Source organism: Argopecten irradians, chromosome 15, assembly GCF_041381155.1.
Source record: "Argopecten irradians isolate NY chromosome 15, Ai_NY, whole genome shotgun sequence".
Taxonomy (NCBI): domain Eukaryota; kingdom Metazoa; phylum Mollusca; class Bivalvia; order Pectinida; family Pectinidae; genus Argopecten; species Argopecten irradians.
This window is the reverse complement of record NC_091148.1, coordinates 32,980,583-33,000,967: the sequence shown is the minus strand read 5'-3', so window position 1 is coordinate 33,000,967 and position 20,385 is coordinate 32,980,583. Positions and strand designations below refer to the sequence as shown.

The following is a 20,385-nucleotide window of genomic DNA, read 5'->3' as shown; positions in this document are numbered from 1 at the left end:
CTTATCCCACCCCCCCTCCTCGCCGTACCTTATCCCACCCTCCCCTCCTCGCCGTACCTTATCCCACCCCTCCCCTCCTCGCCGTACCTTATCCCACCCCTCCCCTCCTCGCCGTACCTTATCCCACCCTCCCTCCTCGACCTCACCTCCCACCCCTCCCCCCCTCCCTCCTCCACCCCCCCTTACCTCCACCCTCCCTCCCCTTCCTCACCGTACTTATCCCACCCCTCCCCTCCTCCCACCTCCCCTCCTCCTACCTTATCACCCACCCCTCCCCTCCTCGCCGCACCTCATCCCACCCTTCCCTCTCCGTCCTTATCCACCCCTCCCCTCCTCGCCTTACCTCATCCCACCCTTCCCTCCTCGCCGTACCTTATCCCACCCCTCCCCTCCTCGCCTTACCTCATCCCACCCCTCCCCTCCTCGCCGTACCTTATCCCACCCCTCCCCTCCTCGCCTTACCTCATCCCACCCCCCTCCCCTCCTCCCGTACCTTATCCCACCCTCCCCTCCTCGCCGTACCTTATCCCACCCCTCCCCTCCTCGCCGTACCTTATCCCACCCCTCCCCTCCTCGCCTACCTTATCCCACTCCTCCCTCCGCCTTACCTCATCCCCCCTCCCCCTCGCCTACCTTATCCCACCTCCCGTACTCCTTCGCCTACCTCATCCCACCCTCCCCTCCTCGCCTTACCTCATCCCACCCCTCATCATCCCTCCTCCCGCCTTACCTTATCCCACCCCTCCCCTCCTTCGCCGTACCTTCCCCCCTCCCACCCCTCCCCTCCTCGCCGTACCTTATCCCACCCCTCCCCTCCTCGCCGTACCCACCCCCCTCTGCTACCTCCCACCCCTCCCCTCCTCGCCGTACCTTATCCCACCCCTCCCCTCCTCGCCTTACCTCATCCCCCCTCCCCTCCTCGCCGTACCTTATCCCACCCCCTCCCCTCCTCCCTTCCTCCTCGCCACCCCCCCCTCCTCGCCGTACCTTATCCCACCCCTCCCCTCCTCGCCGTCCTTATCCCACCCCCCCTCCTCCGTACCTTATCCCACCCCCTCCCCCTCCTCCTCCTCCTCCTCAATCCCACCCCTCCCCTCCTCACCGTACCTCTCTTCAGTTAAGATGTGTTTTAAATATGTTTTGAATCTAACAGATTTTATTTCTTTTTACAGAATAAATTGTTGAAAATGAAATCCAGATATAAGGTTTGTGATTTTAATTTTGCATGATGTATTTTATACTAATTATCCAGGTATCTGAACAGCATTTTTACATAACAGGAATTCTGTTCTAGATGCTATATTTTGTCATCGTATTCCATCTTTTTATTGAAGTTATCTACCCTTGTTGGTAGGTTGGGTATTGATTATGACATCATGTATTAGGGAGCATAACATCATACTTCTTAGAGGAAACAAAAGGATGATATCACAATTAACACATCCTGCAAGGGAGATAATTCATATATACTAAACTAACTTGGTATGGCAGATGTTGTCAATGTAACAGAAAAGCTTACTCTTCCAACCAATAATTCTCTTTTATTTTTCTGGAGCTGTTTAGAAACCAGTTTGTTCTATAAGCCTTGATTTAAATAGTGTTGTCTTTGCATAACACACGAAAGAAGTAGTTCTATTCATAACCTTTTACAAACAGCATGGTCTATAGCATGTTCATGATGATAGACCATAATTGACCCAATTAGAACACAAATAAGGAGGCTCTTAATATAACCAAATTTGGACCAGCATTTCATAAAAGCAGCTGTACCAAGTAAGCAATATGAATTAATTTGCAAAAGAAATCACAAATAAAGAAACCTAAGGTTTTTCAAATTTTCATTCTGCGTTTCATAAGAGTTAATTGAAATTGCACTAATGCCTCCAAAAGGGGGATGGGTGCTTATATGTATGGGAAGGCTTATTGCATCAATTAGGTAATGATTCTAAGATCCTAACTAATGCAAATTTCCTTTACAGCTGACACGGTTGATTGAAGTTTGTAGCAGTCCACAGCCTTAACTTGCCGAGGTTCAGGTGCATTACCTTACAACAAGGCTGAATGATGATCAGGAGACAGACATTGTAGATATGATCCTTGATGTGTGTGAATTTGAGATGTAATGCTAAGAACTCATGCAGTGCATCATCAGTTGTTTAACATATTCACCCCCTGAATTTTCATAATAGACTGTTCCAACCTTTGAATTGGAAGATTCCAAATGTGTGTTCAGGGGTGAACAAATTTAAGTGGTTAAATTCAAACTATGCAGTATTGAAAAGGTATGTTTACAGTGAACCCACAATAATCCAGACACCGATAGCCAGCAAAAAATGTACAATCCAGACAAAAATATCTGAGAAATAGAATCAAACAATCTGGAAAAATAGCAGTCCGAAAAGTTTGGGCCGAGAATACAAATACACAAATATTTGGATTATTGAGGGCCCTCTGTAGTTCATATAAAATGTAAAATGTATTAGTCTGGTTAGAATGATGAGATATACATCGTTGTTTTTATTGTGTTGTATTGTGTGTTTATTCTGACTTTGTTGTCATTGTTAGGTGTTATGGTCAAACAGAGGTATTTATCATATTTACATTGTGATCATGTTTCAAACTGGGGTTCTTTTCTCAATATTATTATTTAACAAATCATTATTTGATTTAATAAATTAAAATCAAAATCATATTTGATGTTTAAGTAAATCTTCATGTACTTGTTAAAAACTCCTTTGATTATTCTACTACTAAATGTTGTAATGATTTTACAGGTGTATGTCTTCCAATGTATGTCTTCCAATTAGCATTTAAAACCCTTCCTTGAATTATTACTTAATTATTTCCTTTGCCTTATATGGAGTAAAAGTTTGGTTAATCGAGAAATTAAGTTGTTCTTGTATTCTTAACAGTTCCTATATTGTTAAGATTCACATTCACCCCTGGAATTCTATAATAAACTGTTCCAGCTTTTATTTTAGAAGCATTCATATGTGTCTGCAGGGGTTACATTTGTTACAGGTTTTTAGGGGTTACATTTGTTACAGGTTTTTACTATCGTTTGATGTTTGTTGATCACTCAGGTATAATTTATGTAGGTCAGTATAACAGCAACATTTTATTTTCAATTTTATGATCAGTTACTGTTTATTCATCCCTCCCTTTAAACTAAAAATTGACTGTTCCACCTTTAGAAATTGAAGAGTTAAAATGTGTCACTAAGGGATGGAAAAACATCTATGAAAATCAAGCTGTTTGATGACAGTGCTTTGTGCTATAGAAAAAATAGTATGATGCATTATTTGCATAAAACTACAATGTAATAAAAATGGTGCTCTTTCCATAAACGTCTTTTACTTCTCAATATTTGCTGATTTAACAAAAAAATTGGCTTAATTGCAGTTTATAAACAATCAATGTATTCTTCCTCTTTATATCAAAATAATCAGATAATTAGCAAGGCTTCCAATTAGCAATTAATCTTATAAATATCATGTGTTAACAAAATAATTGTCATTTTTGCTGTATAATTTTTGGTGCAGTTTAAATATATGTATTATTTTAGATATCATTTTAACTTTGAATTAATTCAACATTCATTTCAAATTATCTTTTCTGGAAATCATTTGATAAAAGGGTAAACTATTTAGGTTCATTTAGCATTTCAGCAAAGCTTTATTTGTAAAGAAAATTAACGTTCTCATGAAAAAACTACCTTTTACAAATCGTTTTCTGAGTGCCCATAAAATAAATTCAATACATTTATACTGTACCCACGTGAATTGTTTCTGAATTACTAAGTTGTTAATGGAATTTTCATTACGTTAATGCTTGATTTTGGACACACTTTCAATTTGTGCCAATTCTTGTCAATATAATGTCATCAGATATCTCTGTTATAAATAGTTTTTGGATTGTAGGATTGTTTGCAGTAGTAATTGCATTAATTGGCTTTTAACTTCCTTCCATCATTCGACTGTTTTTAAGTAATGAGTGACTCCAGCACTCTCCTTACTATATTCATCTTTTGACTCAAAGTTTGAAGTTTGTATAGGATGTGGCTCATTAAATGATGCTCATTAATTAATTTTGCATATTTTCTTTTTCATTATATTATTTTTCAAAATATGTATATGATATAGGTGTTAAAAAGAATATACAGAGCAGGAATCATTACAAAGGAAAATCAATAGATATAGATATAATGTTGTAGTTGAAAGAATTACTGAGCCTCACTCAGTTTGCTTTACTTCTTAGAAGATATTAAATTGAGGTGGTCTCTGGACAACACTGCACAACATTTAATGTTTTACTGTATCTTTAAACATTATTCGTCACATCATTGTTCAAAATGGATTGCATATTATAGATAAGGAGTTGTCAGTTACAGGAATACTGGGCTTGAATGTTCTGGATGTATTTAGCTTAAGTAAGCAAGATTTTTTTAATAATTTTTTTATCTTTTTCTTTTTAGTATTAGTTCTGTATGATTAATGGAAAAAGGAAATTGGAAAAATAGGAAATAATAATTTTGGATGTCGAATAAGTGAAATCCTACACTGATCAGGCTGTAAAACTTATTTAGATGATTTTGAACAAAAATGTTTTTTGGGAAATTTTAATATAAACTTTTGATTAGCCTAATCACCTTTTGAAAAAAAGAATAATTTGAAAATTAAATTCAACGTAGCAGTACAGTATTGTAACATATCATGTAAGGCATTGTAGTTTCATTATAGCTGTGTTAAAAATTGTGGATGAAAAACTTAGATATATCAGCATTATATTGAGTATAAAACATAGAATATACAAGATTTGTACTCAAACAATATTTTAATATTCATTCAATTTTCATAGATTCAAAATAGTTATTAGCCATTACTAAATTTGTTGTAATACGTGTATTTTTGTGCCCACCATCATCAGATGGTGGGCTATTCAAATCGCCTTTCGTCCGTGGTCCGTCGTCCGTCCGTCCTTCCGTCCGTCCGTCCGTCCGTTAACAATTCTTGTTACCGCTATTTCTCTAAAAGTACTGAAGGGATCTTTCTCAAATTTCATATGTAGGTTCCCCTAGGACCCTAGTTGTGCATATTGTATTTTGGGACTGATCAGTCAACAAGATGGCCGCCAGGCAGCCATCTTGGATTTTGATAGTTAAAGTTTGTTACCGCTATTTCTCAGAAAGTACTTAAGGGATCTTTCTCAAATTTCATATGTAGGTTCCCCTAGGACCCTAGTTGTGCATATTGCATTTTGGGACTGATCGGTCAACAAGATGGCCGCCAGGTAGCCATCTTGGATTTTGATAGTTAAAGTTTGTTACCGCTATTTCTCAGAAAGCACTGAAGGGATCTTTCTCAAATTTTATATGTAGGTTCCCCTAGGACCCTAGTTGTGCATATTGTATTTTGGGACTGATCGGTCAACAAGATGGCCGCCAGGCAGCCATCTTGGATTTTGATAGTTAAAGTTTGTTACCGCTATTTCTCATAAAGTATTGAAGGGATCTTTCTCAAATTTCATATGTAGGTTCCCGTAGGACCCTAGTTGTGCATATTGCATTTTGGGACTGATCGGTCAACAAGATGGCCGACCAGCCGCCATCTTGGATTTTGATAGTTAAAGTTTGTTACCGCTAATTCTCAGAAAGTACTTAAGGGATCTTTCTCAAATTTCATATTTAGGTTCCCCTAGGACCCCAGTTGTGCATATTGCATTTTGGGACTGATCGGTCAACAAGATGGCCGACCAGCAGCCATCTTGGATTTTGATAGTTAAAGTTTGTTACGGCTATTTCTCAGAAAGTATTGAAGGGATTGTTCTCAAATTTCATATGTAGGTTCCCGTAGGACCCTAGTAGTGCATATTGCATTTTGGGACTGATCAGTCAACAAGATGGCCGCCAGGTAGCCATCTTGGATTTTGATAGTTAAAGTTTGTTACCACTATTTCTCAGAAAGCACTGAAGGGATCATTCTCAAATTTCATATGTAGGTTCCCCTAGGACCCCAGTTGTGCATATTGCATTTTAGGACTGATCGGTCAACAAGATGGCCGCCAGGTAGCCATCTTGGATTTTGATAGTTAAAGTTTGTTACCGCTATTTTTCAGAAAGCACTGAAGGGATCTTTCTCAAATTTCATATGTAGGTTCCCCTAGGACCCCAGTTGTGCATATTACATTTTGGGACTGATCGGTCAACAAGATGGCCGACTGGTGGCCATCTTGGATTTTGATAGTTAAAGTTTGTTACCGCTATTTCTCAGAAAGTATTGAAGGGATTGTTCTCAAATATCATATGTAGGTTCCTCTAGGACCCTAGTTCTGCCTATTGCATTTTGCGACCACCATCTTGGATTTTGATAGTTTAAAGTTTGAAAAGCAGAAAAAAGAAGTGTAAGTTTGAAAAGCAGAGAAAAGATCCCTCTTTCATTTGTCAGACATAGATCAATCTTTGGTGGGCGCCAAGATCCCTCTGGGATCTCTTGTTGTGTAAAACATTATCTTAAATATTCCATTAAGAATTATACATCAATTGTAAATTAGAAACAGTTGTTCTTTTTCATTTACATTGCATATAGAGAAAAAGATGTAGAGGACTCCAGCTATGTTCATAGCGGTTATTTGAGCAATTCACTGTATATCGGCATAAAATTGTCTGGTCGCTGTTTGTATTCATATTTATACTTGTATTACAACTCTGTATATATCTATATTAATATTTTACACGACTTCCGTTTATTCGATGACAAAATTTGGAAAATTTTGAAGATATACAGAGGTAAAAATCCATCTCAACCTTTATAAACTCTCTGGATATTTGAATTTTTTGTCTGAGAAAACTACCTGTGCAAATAAGTGGATTCCTCTGCATCATCATTCATAACCACTGTTTAAAATACAATCAAAATCAGTTCTTTTTATTTCTTTTTGTATGTTTATATGTAATAAGGTGTTTAAGGAAGGTTGAACTTTTTCTGCGGTGCTAACACGATGTAGAGTAGTTATGTAGATTAGAAAACAGGATGTTTTTGTATGACAACAGTCTAACCGTGATGATGTGTACAGGTAAATGTGTAAGAAATGTATTAGGACTTCTATGATGGTTCTGGACGTATAGACTAAATAGATAGACTCATCAGTATACACAAAATCTTCCACAGTGCTGCTTGTCTTTTAGAATGCCATTGCCAAAACTTTATGTAACTCCTAGCGCTAATGACCTTCTGGAGATGATGTCTTAGTTGTGACGTACTCTTAACTCTAAAACATAGATGTGATTTCTTTTGCGATTTGAAACTTCCAAATATTTTCTGACAGCACGGGATTTCTGTGGTTGCTCTACAGACTTGCAGTGATCAAATAAAATGTTGATAATTTTCTTTTTATCAATTAAAGATTTAAGTTCTTGTAACCCGTGATTACTACTTAGATAAATACAAATACATGTTTCTTATGAAATATTCAGCCACCATATTTACGATTTTTAAATGGTTTTACTATATATATATGGTTGGAGCAGTGTTTGTTACAAAAAATCGTAAATAGATGGATTTTACAAGAGACTTAGAATACGTTTGGTTTTGTATTAGTGTTTTTTGTTATTAAGTACTTAAGTCATGTACAGGTAAACTGTCTGTATGTATGGGGACCACGTACTTAAAAGGGTAATATTACGTTTGTAGAAATTCGTCCCAGAGATGTACCACCATTGCTTCAACCTTATTTCTAGTATTATAAGTTATCGATATTGGCATCTATATAATTTATTATCAATGTTGTTGTATCAAGAATGATTAGAAATAAATTTGTTGAAATAAATTTTATTTTGTTATTCTTTCTGCCTTTTGTCTCCATAGTACAGGTAGTACTTCCGCAAACACTTATTTTGTCAAGTTACTGGCATAAATAACTTAAGGATGTATTCTTCTGAGGTTTCAGTTCCGTTGAAGTCTCGTTTCGACAAAAAACAAAGAAGTTATGAGATTTTCAAATACAATTTATCAATATCTGTAGCAAGTTGCCTGTTGCAAATTTTGTCAAAAAATTACAGTTCTAACTTTAGCAGATTTTTTTATACGGGGATTTTAAGAAATGGCCCATTTGGCGGCCATTTTGAAATTTTGTCTTTTTTCGCTTTGAGTAGAGCCAAAGTTTTACCATTTTTTACTGAAATTGTTTTTACTTAAATCATCACTGCACAAGCTTTTTTAGCTGTATCGAGCTAATTTTTGCTGTAAATCTTTACTTGGTTCGTGATAATTAAAATATTGAGCATTAATATGTGAAATGATTCACTTTTTTCACTTTATTTTTACATTTAATGGTAATTTGAGCACTTTTATTTTTTACTCTAAAATACTGAAAAATAACAAATACTCAAGTGGGGCAAAAAAGTAAGCACACGGACCCCCCATTTTTCTGCCTGATTTTGAAAGAATAACCCTTTCCCTATTGATATACAAAATATAAACAAAAGTTTAATACCAGAACTTTTTCTATAAAGGGTTAGATTTGGCAAAAATGGCTGAAAATGGTGCATTTTGTAGCTCAAAATTAAGGTTTAGGGGTAGGATATGTTGTTATTCTGAGAAAACATATTAGTCTTATGAATCAAAACTGGTATATTTTAAAAGAAGACTACTGGAAAATAAATTCTACAAACATTAGTGCATATCAAACACCTCATGAGGAAATTATGGCTTTAATCTCTTGTGTATATGGTCAAAACGGCAAAATTCCCATAAAATCCAATATTTTGTCAACTAGGTATCTTTGAGTGAGAGTAGCTCAAAAACGAGCACACGGACATATGTTTTTTCTTTCATTTTCTTTCATTATATGAACTCCTCTTTCCAAAAATGTATATGAGAAAAAAAGTTTAATACAAGAAAATTTTGACTTCTCAGAGTACATCCTTAAGTTCTTGCCAAACTTAACATACACAGAAACAAAGAAAATGGCATATATGTATACTCTTTCCATTATGAATGCCGAACTACAGGTTCTCGTTGGGGTATAGTGCACACACTGTTCACAGAAACGTAGCCAAAGAGTAATTGTCTGACATTTTGATAAAGCCTTTGTAGCAATCTGCTGATGGAAGCAGAAATCATACTCGAAACGTTACAAGCAATTTCTCCATTGTCTGTGCCTAGCAGCCGCTTATATTACGTTCGTAATGGTTTCTTGAAAATACTTGGTAACTTAGAGATTAAAAAAATTTTCTTGACTCCGACATGAGTTTCTAAGTTGGTTTTCACTAGATTTTCTAGTCTGTATTGGGATTCATTATCGTAACATATATCCGTTCTCTGTGTAATATTTCTTTTCAATAAAAGTAGAGGAAATCCAGGAAAAGAATGTGATAAAAAAGCGCACAGAATGTAACCGTAATTACACCGCTAATGTGTCCCACAAGTCGTAAAGAGCGAGAAATGATGAACTACGTTAATGCGAGAAATACAACAAGGGGCTCTATAGAATCAGATAGAAAAAGCCGACGATCGACAAACTAACAGTCATATTTTGTTACCAAATTAAATTGATAGACGATATGCACACAGGTAGAGAATGTTTAAACAATATTTAAAGATATACGAGGTATAATCTTAGGACACAGCACCATATTGTTGTTCAATAATTTAACATTTGGTAATTACAACGTTTCAATTTTGGTTTATTATAAACACTTCCGTTTCCACTATTCCCGATCCATTGGCGTGTGCACTGGTAAACTCACTTACGTGAGACATTTCACGTGAACCGGGGCAAAGAAGTCAATCTCACGTGAAATTCATGATAAATTCACGTTAGAAAACCATGTCTGTGTATCAACGTAACAGATTGTTTGTTACTATCTGTAGCCTTCTAGAATCAGTTGCAGCCCTCAGATGAATGCCGTCTTCTCAAACACCGGTAGGGGATCCACGAATGGGGCTGGAGCAACCTTGGACGGAGACTTAAATGTCAGATTGATTTGCCGCTTCACACTTTCTAGGGCGGTGAATCGTGCTGGCCACATTTTAATAGAATCCTGGAAATAGAAAAAACAACTATAAATACATTTGTTACATTAATATAACTCTAAGTTAATATATTTTTTATATAATATGGACTAACATTTTGACGTTTTTACATCACATTGCCAAACTTGCATACAGAGGTTCCCCAACAGGTGACTGTTGTTTATCAAAACTCGAGTTAGTTACCTTTCAAATTTTTAAAAGACGCGAGGTTAAGGGATAATTTTGAAAAATATCAAACGTGAGTATATCATTATTCATTTTAAGAATTGGGGACTAGACGAGGAAATCAGAGTAAACGCGGAAATGGAAAAAGTTGAAAGTTTTCGCTGTCATGTTGAAAGATGTATTTTGAAGGGGCAAAGAATTTGTTGGATTTCCAAAGAAAATTTACACTTTCACTATGATACCATGACCACCTGCAACCGCTCTAGCTCTTCGAAATATTGTCTGTTTAAATATATATATATATATATGTCAGAGATTACTTTTAAGGCGCATTTTGAATTGCATATCCTCTGTTAAGTCAACATTCTGGGCCAACTGAATATTGCAAATCCAGCTGGACAATCGTGAGACGTAGCCTTTGTTTGATAAATTAATGTAAGAATATCGCATACATTTTCATTATTATCGGTACAGGTAAAACTGAGGATATTTGCCTAAATCAGTGAACTCATCAAGACATGTAGATTTACTTCATAATAGATCACGCACGAATGGCAAAAACTATATACCTTTTTCCAACAGGTTAGTTATTAAACATGTGTGTTCTTAGTTCTCTGTCTGGTTTTTGTTTCACTTGAATCTTGGCAGGCGCCAGCTGTTTATAAATTTCTTTCTGAAGAGGTCTTATATAAGTGCTTTCCCTCGTATGCTGACAGAAACTACAATACGGCGGTTTGAGTAATACAGGTTGATGGGATTATTGGAAAAGAATATGTGTTTGCATCCTGATATCCTCAGGATATATACTTGTGATGTGATGTCAGTTTTATACAGAGGTTCATAAACATTATTAGTATAATAGACGCATATGTTCTCAAAAACAACGGTACCATAATAGCTATAGAGGTCTGAGTAGTATGCTTAGAAGTTGACCGGATATATAAAGGCATGCCAATTATGTTTGATCATTTTGTATATATAGTTGTGTAGGATAATTTTGAAAGAAAACAAAGTTATCGCTTTTTCCAACAGTAGTAGCTGTTTTTGTGATGATGTAGTGGAAATATAATCTTTTAGCCGCTATTTAGGTGGGGTAGAACTTTTCAGCCTGCTCAGTATATTGTACGATTTTACCAATCTTTTATCTTGATTTCTAAAACATCTAAAATGGTCTATGTGTACTCTGGTGGATCATTAACTGTAAGTAATTCTCAGATCCTTATGGATCAGACATGTCACACGTATAAAATGGCCAAGCCACATGTTAGGTTAGTGATTTTAATTTAATAACTTTAATATCTTAGATACTTTTGCCAGTCTAAAGACCAACTGGTACTTACAGCTGTTTCTGGTCTCGTTGAAGGAGGCGGTGCCGGACTAGGGGTCACCACGACCTTGGGGACAGCTTTCGGAACCCTCTTTGGCTTCTGTAGGTTAGGGTTGTAGTCAGGGTTGTACTCGTACACGTGGTTATACTGGTGGGCCTGGTATGTCTTACCACCCTTATACCCCGTCGTTTTGGGTTTATATTCCCTGTACTTGTACCCAGTACTCTTTGGCTCGTACGGTCTGGGTTTATACCCCCCTATCGTAGTACTGTTGTACGGCTTGGCCTTGTACAGTCCGGACTTGGAGTCAAAACTAGACTTGTTGAAGTCCGTGATCTTTGTTCCTGCAAAAATGAACTCAAACATGTGTATCTATAATAAGAACATGATATCAATTAACAAGCTAATGGGATATGACGCACAGAATGAGTCGGGTCGTTACAATCCTTTATACATGTGATGCACATTTAGTAACTCATCACAGGATAAACAACACAAACATATTTGCCGGAGTAGGTGAGCACTTCGTTGTCTGGGAGTGGTACATTGTATGGTGATTTAATTAAATGGCTGTATAAATTTATATAGAATAAAATTCATGTGTATTGTGCATAAATGATAGATGTTTAAAATGTTTGTTGCAATGATTGAAATATCATTTACATGTTTTATACATTTAACTCAAAAGTTGCAGTCCAGACATAGCATTATGATAAAATGTATAACTAGGCTAAATGTAAACAAAATATAGATTCGCCGAGATTTATGAAATTAACGAAAACCAGAGGATTCACAAGAGTAAGCAATCATCGAGGAAAAATCTGGCATAATGTAACAATGTGTAACGAGAGAATAACATTCCGGCCACGTAAGGTTTGTAGAGTGAAACATATACAACTTCTGTTGAACAAGACCCATATTTTTGGATAAAGAATAACTACATCTACATTAACGTTACAAGAAATTTACTTATATACAGAATGTGTGTTCATTATAAATACGAATATGTAAATCAAACAAAGAGTTATTTTACTATCACCGACATTGACATAAAACATACATTGTTTTATACAAAGAATGTACATGTAGAACTTTTTACTTGTTAGCTATACATGTAGACACGACCTACTTTAAAACACATTGTAAATTTTACGATCGAGTTCCTTTTACAGGACTTGCCACTTCCCGTACAGAACGTAATAAATCAGAAATATGCAAGTATCTCTTATGATAGATAATAAATCTCAAACGGGACACGATTTTTATAGTGTAAGTTGTTGTGATAACTATACGTTTATATTTTAACGTTGGAACAGTATACTCGTTGGAACAGTATGCTTCGTTGGAACAGTATGCTCGACAATGCTTTGGTTTTTGTTTTGTAATACAAAGGCTTTCTACATTGCAGACATTAAAGATATGGCTACAACAAAGTATAGTAAAGCACATCTACGTCATGGCAGTAGAACTATCCACAGGAGACAGCATTCTATCTCCAAGTACTACTATCATTTAAGTCAAAATTGTTCAAATAAGTTAGATAAGGAGAAAACGTAAGTTTGACTTACGTCTCTACTTTTGATTCTAGAATTGAGAGCCTTGTCCTTGAATAAAAGGCATTTGTTCAGATAATATTGTTATACTAATACTATTCATATTTGCATATGCATACCAAGCTAGATACACGTATAACGTAATCTGTTTATTGTGAAAACGGTCATGTATCTCAAACAATGATTATTTTTTTTTATAATATCTACAAATTTAATTAACGCACACGTTTTATATATTGCAAAAATGGAAAGTATATTGTTCAAATAAATCTACAAGCTGTGAATACGGCCTACTTCAAACCACATTGTCAATGTTTCGAATGCATTCTTTTATTGCTATAGTCATTTTTCATCGTACGTGATAGACGCATTACAATGAAGTGCCTCTTTAGATGAATAATGAATATAAAACGTCGTGTGAACATGCCAAGATGATTTGGTAACTATACTGTTATTTTTTTTATTTAACATTGCATTGAAATCGTGTTCCCTAATAACACACTGGTTATGCAATGTTTAGTCGATCCACAATGGAGACACTCGAGATAAAGTAATCATTTTAAAAGTCTTACACTACACGGACTTCAATGCATACATATACTGGTATTAGGGACCAGTTTTACCATGAGAACCCATTTTTTTCAACGTACATTATCTTGTCAAAGTAAAATTGCTGAGTGAATTTGCGACCCGAATTTTGGTCTTATTCTTAATGCAAATTGTTTTGAACTTTTCATTGTGCACGAGAATATATTTAGTACAAAATGCAGTAAGAATATGGTCGAAATGGGGTTACCAAATTCACTCAGCAATTTTACTTTGACAGGATAATTTAGTTGTAAAAATAATGTGTTAGTCCAATACTTAGACCTTAACATATATAACAGGACCCAGTTTCACTCTGGAGCGCAAATGTCGACTTATCAATAGGAATGCATTGTTCCTAGTCTGACTATAGTTTGGATCCAAACCTTAGACTATAGTATTCCTTAAAATTCTCTATAGCAACACATACACTTTGGTTAACGCCTTTTTCTTAACTTCAGAAATACTATTGCAATATTTTTAAGTAAATGAATTTCCTATAATCTGAAGGTCCATTAAGGAAATTTGAATAGTTTTGAATAAATCTATTTCGTACAAATTTTAAATCTGATACTTCTACTTTTATCCACATTGCTATTAGTCTAGTCCTATAGGCTCTTTCGCAATTCGAAATCAACAAGGATGAAGCTCACTAAAAACCTGCGCACCTCTAGTTCAAATATTTCGTTCACTACCTGCCGAATCAAAGAAGGCTTATTAGAACAGTATTTTAATACCTAGACACCTCATCTCATTTAGTAACCGTTGTGGACTATTAAATATCTACTGAACGTAACAGTGAATAATAGAGCACTGCATTATATATTTGGTTGATATCGCTTTGATACACAAAGGATCGATACCAAAGGTGATGAGACACTTTGTTATAAAAAGCTTATTGTTACTCACCCAGAATACGGATTGAATACATATCCAAATAATTTAAAAGAATCCCATTTTAGAACTTCAACTGATGAACAATTTGTCACCCAACACGACTGTTTATGATCAAAAGCCGTCAGATAAAATTGTTGATCGAACACTCATTTATACCACATGTGTAGAAGATTTAGGACAATGGACATGGGTAAGACTCAATTTTTATCAGTCTAGATACCCATATAAATCCATATATCTCCTCGACAGTCCGACCACGTACAAAGATAATGGTCGCTCCAGCTTAAGAACCCGATGTCCGTGTCCCGATAATCACAGACTCCCCGGCCAGTCCTCTCACATACTAAGGCAGTGCCAGTTTAGATTCGAGAGACTAATTCACTTAACAGGTCACTTCGAATGTCTTTTTCTATCTTGTCTATAGTTGTATCGGTCAATGGTTTCTTCATTTTTTTATTTGCCCGACCATTTTAGGAACCTGTTGAAGACTTATTGCTATAACGATTGCCACCCGCAATATCAACCAATCGTGATTATGCAATATAAAAGTCGATATAACCCGTACGCGTGTTAGCCTACACTTCCTCTTCCAGTAAATCGAGGAGAGAAGAAAGAGGAAACAATGCTACATATATGTACAGTCATTAACCTAGCATCTAAACTTGTCGTACTTGTAACTGTCCGATTTCTTCATTAATCCATTCAATTAATCCCAGCGTCATTTATGTAATTTATACTCTGTCACTCGCCAAATCAAACGATGAATATCTTTTAGTCTACATATCCTCTTTCTGTGAATTGAATCAATGCCAAATGAAAACTGTTTCCAATATGTAAGTTTTGCTCTGTAACAAGGCCATATATATTCATCAACCATATATGGCAAGCTGGAGTGTTTACCTTGCTTTAGTCAACTAACGTATTTGTGTGAAACCCAAACCCACACGGTGTGGAGAGAGTGATTTTACAACGGGTACCATTGTATTAGATGGGAGAACAATCGACACTTTATGCTTTTTTATGCTTAAACGTATATAAACTATTTTTTATTAAAATCTGTATCTGTAATCGGAAATAATACAAACCCATCATAAATGGAAAATGAATAATTAATGGTGAATTACGTATACCGCAAGTTACCTTTTAAAGCTTATACGTATAAACCCAGGGAAAAAACAAAAAATGGAATATGCTTGGGTTTTTATCCTAGCTAATTATTTTGAATTGAATACTTGCGGAGAACGATAGCAAATACGACGTAATCCATCTTTAACATATAATTAAAAGTACTGTAACTGTACATATTTTAGTGATAATATTAATTTAGAGCAACAGTAATACTAAAATATGATCGTGTTCATTGTATGTTCTGTGTATTGTAAAAAGAGTCATCATGGTGAGTATATAACCTGTTCCAGGGTCTGCGGTAAAATGTGATTGCGCTAAAATAAGTCCGTTCACAGTATAGATCGATTAGTTTTATCTGACTTCACTGATCACGTCCGTGTACTCGACATCTGTGGATCTGGTACATAATCACTTCATTGATTTATAGCTTACAATAAAAATTAGACAAACATCATAAATTCTTGTGGACCGACTCACGACCAAGGGTGGCCAGTAGGAGACGAGTATACCCTCTGCTAGATCTCTCTCGACGTGTTCACCTAACGACAGTGATATCCATTGAATACAACCTTACACCGGGCGAAAATAATCTGCGAGGATGAAAAGAAGTGAGCATATTTGTCACAGATGTAGATGGTTTCCAAAAATGACTCATGAATATTAGTGAATTGAATATCATCAATTAGCTTTTAAAATGATGAATGAGATTTGTAATATTTACTTTCGGTTAGAAATGTTATAAGATTATTATACAAAATTGTAAAGAAGGATTTTATAAACTAAATTGTGATTGTTGGATTGGTGATATGTGCAGTAAACAGCAGTGATGATGTGGTGCTGGTTTGTGTGTTTGGAGAGGCTGCGGTATGTTCACGAATTGAGCTACAAATGCATAATGTATCAAGCAATATTAAAAATCACATTCAGTTTCAACACCCTCACCCCTTCAAAGATGATAATGGATCTATAAGAAGGAAGAAAAGAATAACCATATGTTATAGAGGGCTTTCCTAAAACCTAAAGCAGTATAATCCCTATCATATTTCATTACATCATTCTGTCTAGTCTACTTAAGGTCGTGAAATACATGTACATTATCAATCTATAATTTGAATACGGTGTTCAATAGAAGTCTGTTACAATGTACAGTAAGGAAACACTTTACTTCTCGTGTTTGGCCTTGAGTTTAGTTTACTCTCTGGAGACTCTGGGACACACACTCTCTGGTCTACTTTCTGATTAGATCTTACAGACGTGTTATCCTGTAATTATCGTCATAATGAGCAAATAATCTCGTCGTGAATACCAACTTTATTACTTATTCAATATCAACTTTACGTTAGCCATGTTGCAGATTTACAAAATACTGAAATGGTTATTTTCCCTACTTTTATCAACATTGAGAATATTTTCCCTTTCTTTTATATCGTGATAACTGAACTACAACTACGACCAGGGCACTACGTACACATGTTGTACGGTATCTCAGTATTTTTTATCATCTTATTGATTCTCATTGGATTAAGCTCAACACCAAATGACTCCTTCTACTCAATGCTGAGGCTATATATATCAACTAAATCATACGTTTATGTGGATGACGTGGTTCTATCCCAGCCCTGTATAGTTCTATACTGTGAGCCAACTTATTTGTGCGGTGAGTTTATTTTGCGTTATCCAGGGATGTTTACGGCTATTACTTTTCGCGGTTTTTAACCAACCGCTCAAAACGTGAACTGAAATCGCACGTGAAAATAATAACAGTATTTGTATAGCCGATATTTATAATTGGTATAGTCATCTAATTAATGTCTGTATTTTGTCTATTAACATTATATTGACATATATCTACATCATTTAGACAACAATTACCTCTAGACTTTTCCCCAACCATCGTTAATATTTTATCTCTACTTACCCATCACTTTCTTCGACATGATGAAGGATTGTCGTGTTATCAATCAGTAGTATATAGAAGTTGTCCTCCTTCTATCACGTTTTGTCAGTTTCAAGTCAAACTTGTCTATCACATAGATACATTTTAACAGTTTATGAATGGGTATTTTCCTTCCTCGTTGGATCCGAAGATTCAGCCATGAAGTCTCAGTTTATGGTTTCCATTCCATTAAAATACACTAGAATACACAGCCAGTCTTTCTTGTATCCAATAAATAAATAATTTCACACATTCAACAGTATTGTTTTTTTTACTTGTCTATAAATGTATCCATTCAACACGTGATATTGTTTCCGAAATATATACGTCCATCTTGAATCACACAAAGTTTAAACAACATTAGTCACTTATGTCTCCAAATATTTCATTTCAGCTCTTGTGTAATCCGAAAGTCCGTGTCTTCGTTGAAAATCCACAATACATGTTTCCAAAGTGTACGTCACGATTTACCGGTTTTTATACCCTACATATGTAGGTAGGTATGTAGGTACGCTACTTCGGTCATAACTCGTCCTACTTTTTTTGTAATTGTCTCTTCAAACAAACCCCGGTGGCACCGTGTTAGGGTTGAGTGAAGTTTGGTATATCTTCCGTCCTCGTCGTCAGAAATAACCACCGTTATACCAGTAAAACTACGAGTAAACATTTATATAAAAGAACAGATCCTAGGTAATATTTTAAAGATAACGTCTTAAACATATCCTGGTTACGTTTTACGATATGATATTAGAGATTTTGTGAATTAAAACTGTTGAATGTCACGAATAAGCTGACAAGTACAATCACAAATAGTCCTCAAGGGTAAGAAAGGGTAACTTCAAAAGTCACGTTTTCTTAAACCTTAATTAATCCGACGAAAAACATGTATGAAATTATATTAAAATATTAAATTAATTACAAAATTTAAATCTCCGAGTCATGTTTATATTTTAAATTAGATTTGAAATATGCAATGAGCCCCTTATCAGCCCTCTGTTGGAGATAGATCGATATGGGGTATTTAAGTGGTTTTATTACATTACGAGATCTTGTACAAGCCTGGTGGTGGGGTGTATGTGTTTATAGTAAACGTAGTGGGTAGGCTTGTGTCTAGGTAAACAATATATAGATATTTAAAGGCACACGTTCTGTAAACACATACCGACCGACAACTCGTTAGCTTCATAATATACTTCGGATAATTAGTATTTGTAAGATGATCAACATGGTAGTGTTCTCTTAAAAACTCATAATATATGTTAGATAAAGATTGTGGAAGATGACCCACCATAACATCATATTAAAAAAAAGAATGAAAATTCACTAACACTTCAACAACATCTAGATAAACCTGTTTATAAAGGATGCTAATGGGACATATAAAAAGTCCTTTATAGACAGGTGTCCTATTTACAGGCACCAATTATAGAGTAAATTGTTCCCATTGTAACAAATGAGGTTGACGAGTCTGTCTTTTACATCAGGTTTGACTATATCGTTATTTCTTTGCATAACATGAGTAAACCTGCTGGTATCCACCGACTTAGTTGCAACAAAACGATCTGAGATACCTTGCTTACGAGCACTATCATAAAACTGCAATATTGTATTGTAATAGGAAAGTCAAAGAACGTTTGTGGTTAAAACATGTAAATACATTGTATTAACCAGAAAGAACATCTGTGGTTAAAACACGTAAATACTATTAAACTTCATGTAGAGCGCTACAATATATTAACCCGATTTCTCCCTGGTGTTCGAAATTATTCAAAAATTTAGTTTTAGCATATGTACTTGAAAACACTGCATTCCAAGTTAATTGATGTGAACGTACTTGCAGTATCGGGATCGAATGAAACGGGGTTAATGGAAATATATTACCAGAGCTACTTGGAGAAGAGCAAGGAGCTAGCAAGCAAAGTGATAGAGGAAATCGACACATTCTGAAAATATTTTTGCTTATTATATCGTTTATGCAATATAATGCAAGTACATTTCAACAAATGCTATTCCAAATCGGAGTCAAACACAGATTTTCCGTCCAAGACTACAAGCCTTTAAAGGTCATTATACGTTTATGTGTATCTAGTTGTAAACATTGTATGGTGTAAGACCACGCAATGAAGCGGACACACACAATACCAGTACAAAACCAGGGACAGAATGTTATAATGAGATTTAAACCTCGACAACAACCCGATATCACGCCCCCAGAATAACGGAAATCTAGATTATCAATATCCTCCATATACCTTTATATTTTAAACAATAGACATTGAAAATCTGAATATAACAATATAGGTAATTTGGTTTGTGAATACGGCGGGAAATGTGAAAAGGTTGATACGGTACAAACCCGACAAATATGCAGTATAAAATAATTGTATGTTGAATCATCCAACACACGAGAAAGATCAAAAGTTTGATTTAGAATCCATAAAGTAGCCGGATTGACAAAACCTATCGATAATAACGTTGACCTTTACATTGACCTTGGTGCCATGGGAACATGAGCGAGACCAAAGTATATCAAATAATTATATTTTTTCAGAGTGAAATCAGCTTTGATAATTTTACTAAATGTTGACCGATGGGAACACAGCGTTTAGTAAAAATATCATTTGGACTGGAATACTTTTTTGAAACATTAAACCAAAAATATAGTTTTATGTGCATCTTTCTAATTGCCGGAACATAAATGTGTTGTATTTCATAAATATATTAAGTCAAAATTTACGCCCCGTGTGTTCAACTAAATCAGA

At 35.5% G+C, this 20,385-nt stretch overlaps 1 protein-coding gene across 2 annotated transcripts; it reads right to left on the bottom strand.

Moving 5' to 3' along the window:
* Nucleotides 1-7,810: 7,810 nt before the first annotated feature.
* Nucleotides 7,811-18,452, bottom strand: LOC138309389 (uncharacterized). 2 transcript variants are annotated; one of them, XM_069250578.1, is made up of 3 exons: nt 17,606-18,452; nt 11,537-11,868; nt 7,811-10,039 (listed from the first exon to the last, which is right to left on the bottom strand). In XM_069250578.1, exons 1-3 carry the CDS (start codon nt 17,622-17,624, stop codon nt 9,893-9,895), a joined length of 498 nt encoding a protein of 165 aa, XP_069106679.1. In that variant the 5' UTR covers nt 17,625-18,452; the 3' UTR covers nt 7,811-9,892. The 2 variants fall into 2 exon arrangements, with proteins under 2 accessions (XP_069106679.1, XP_069106678.1); XM_069250577.1 differs by lacking the exon at nt 17,606-18,452 and adding an exon at nt 14,572-15,431.
* Nucleotides 18,453-20,385: the final 1,933 nt, after the last annotated feature.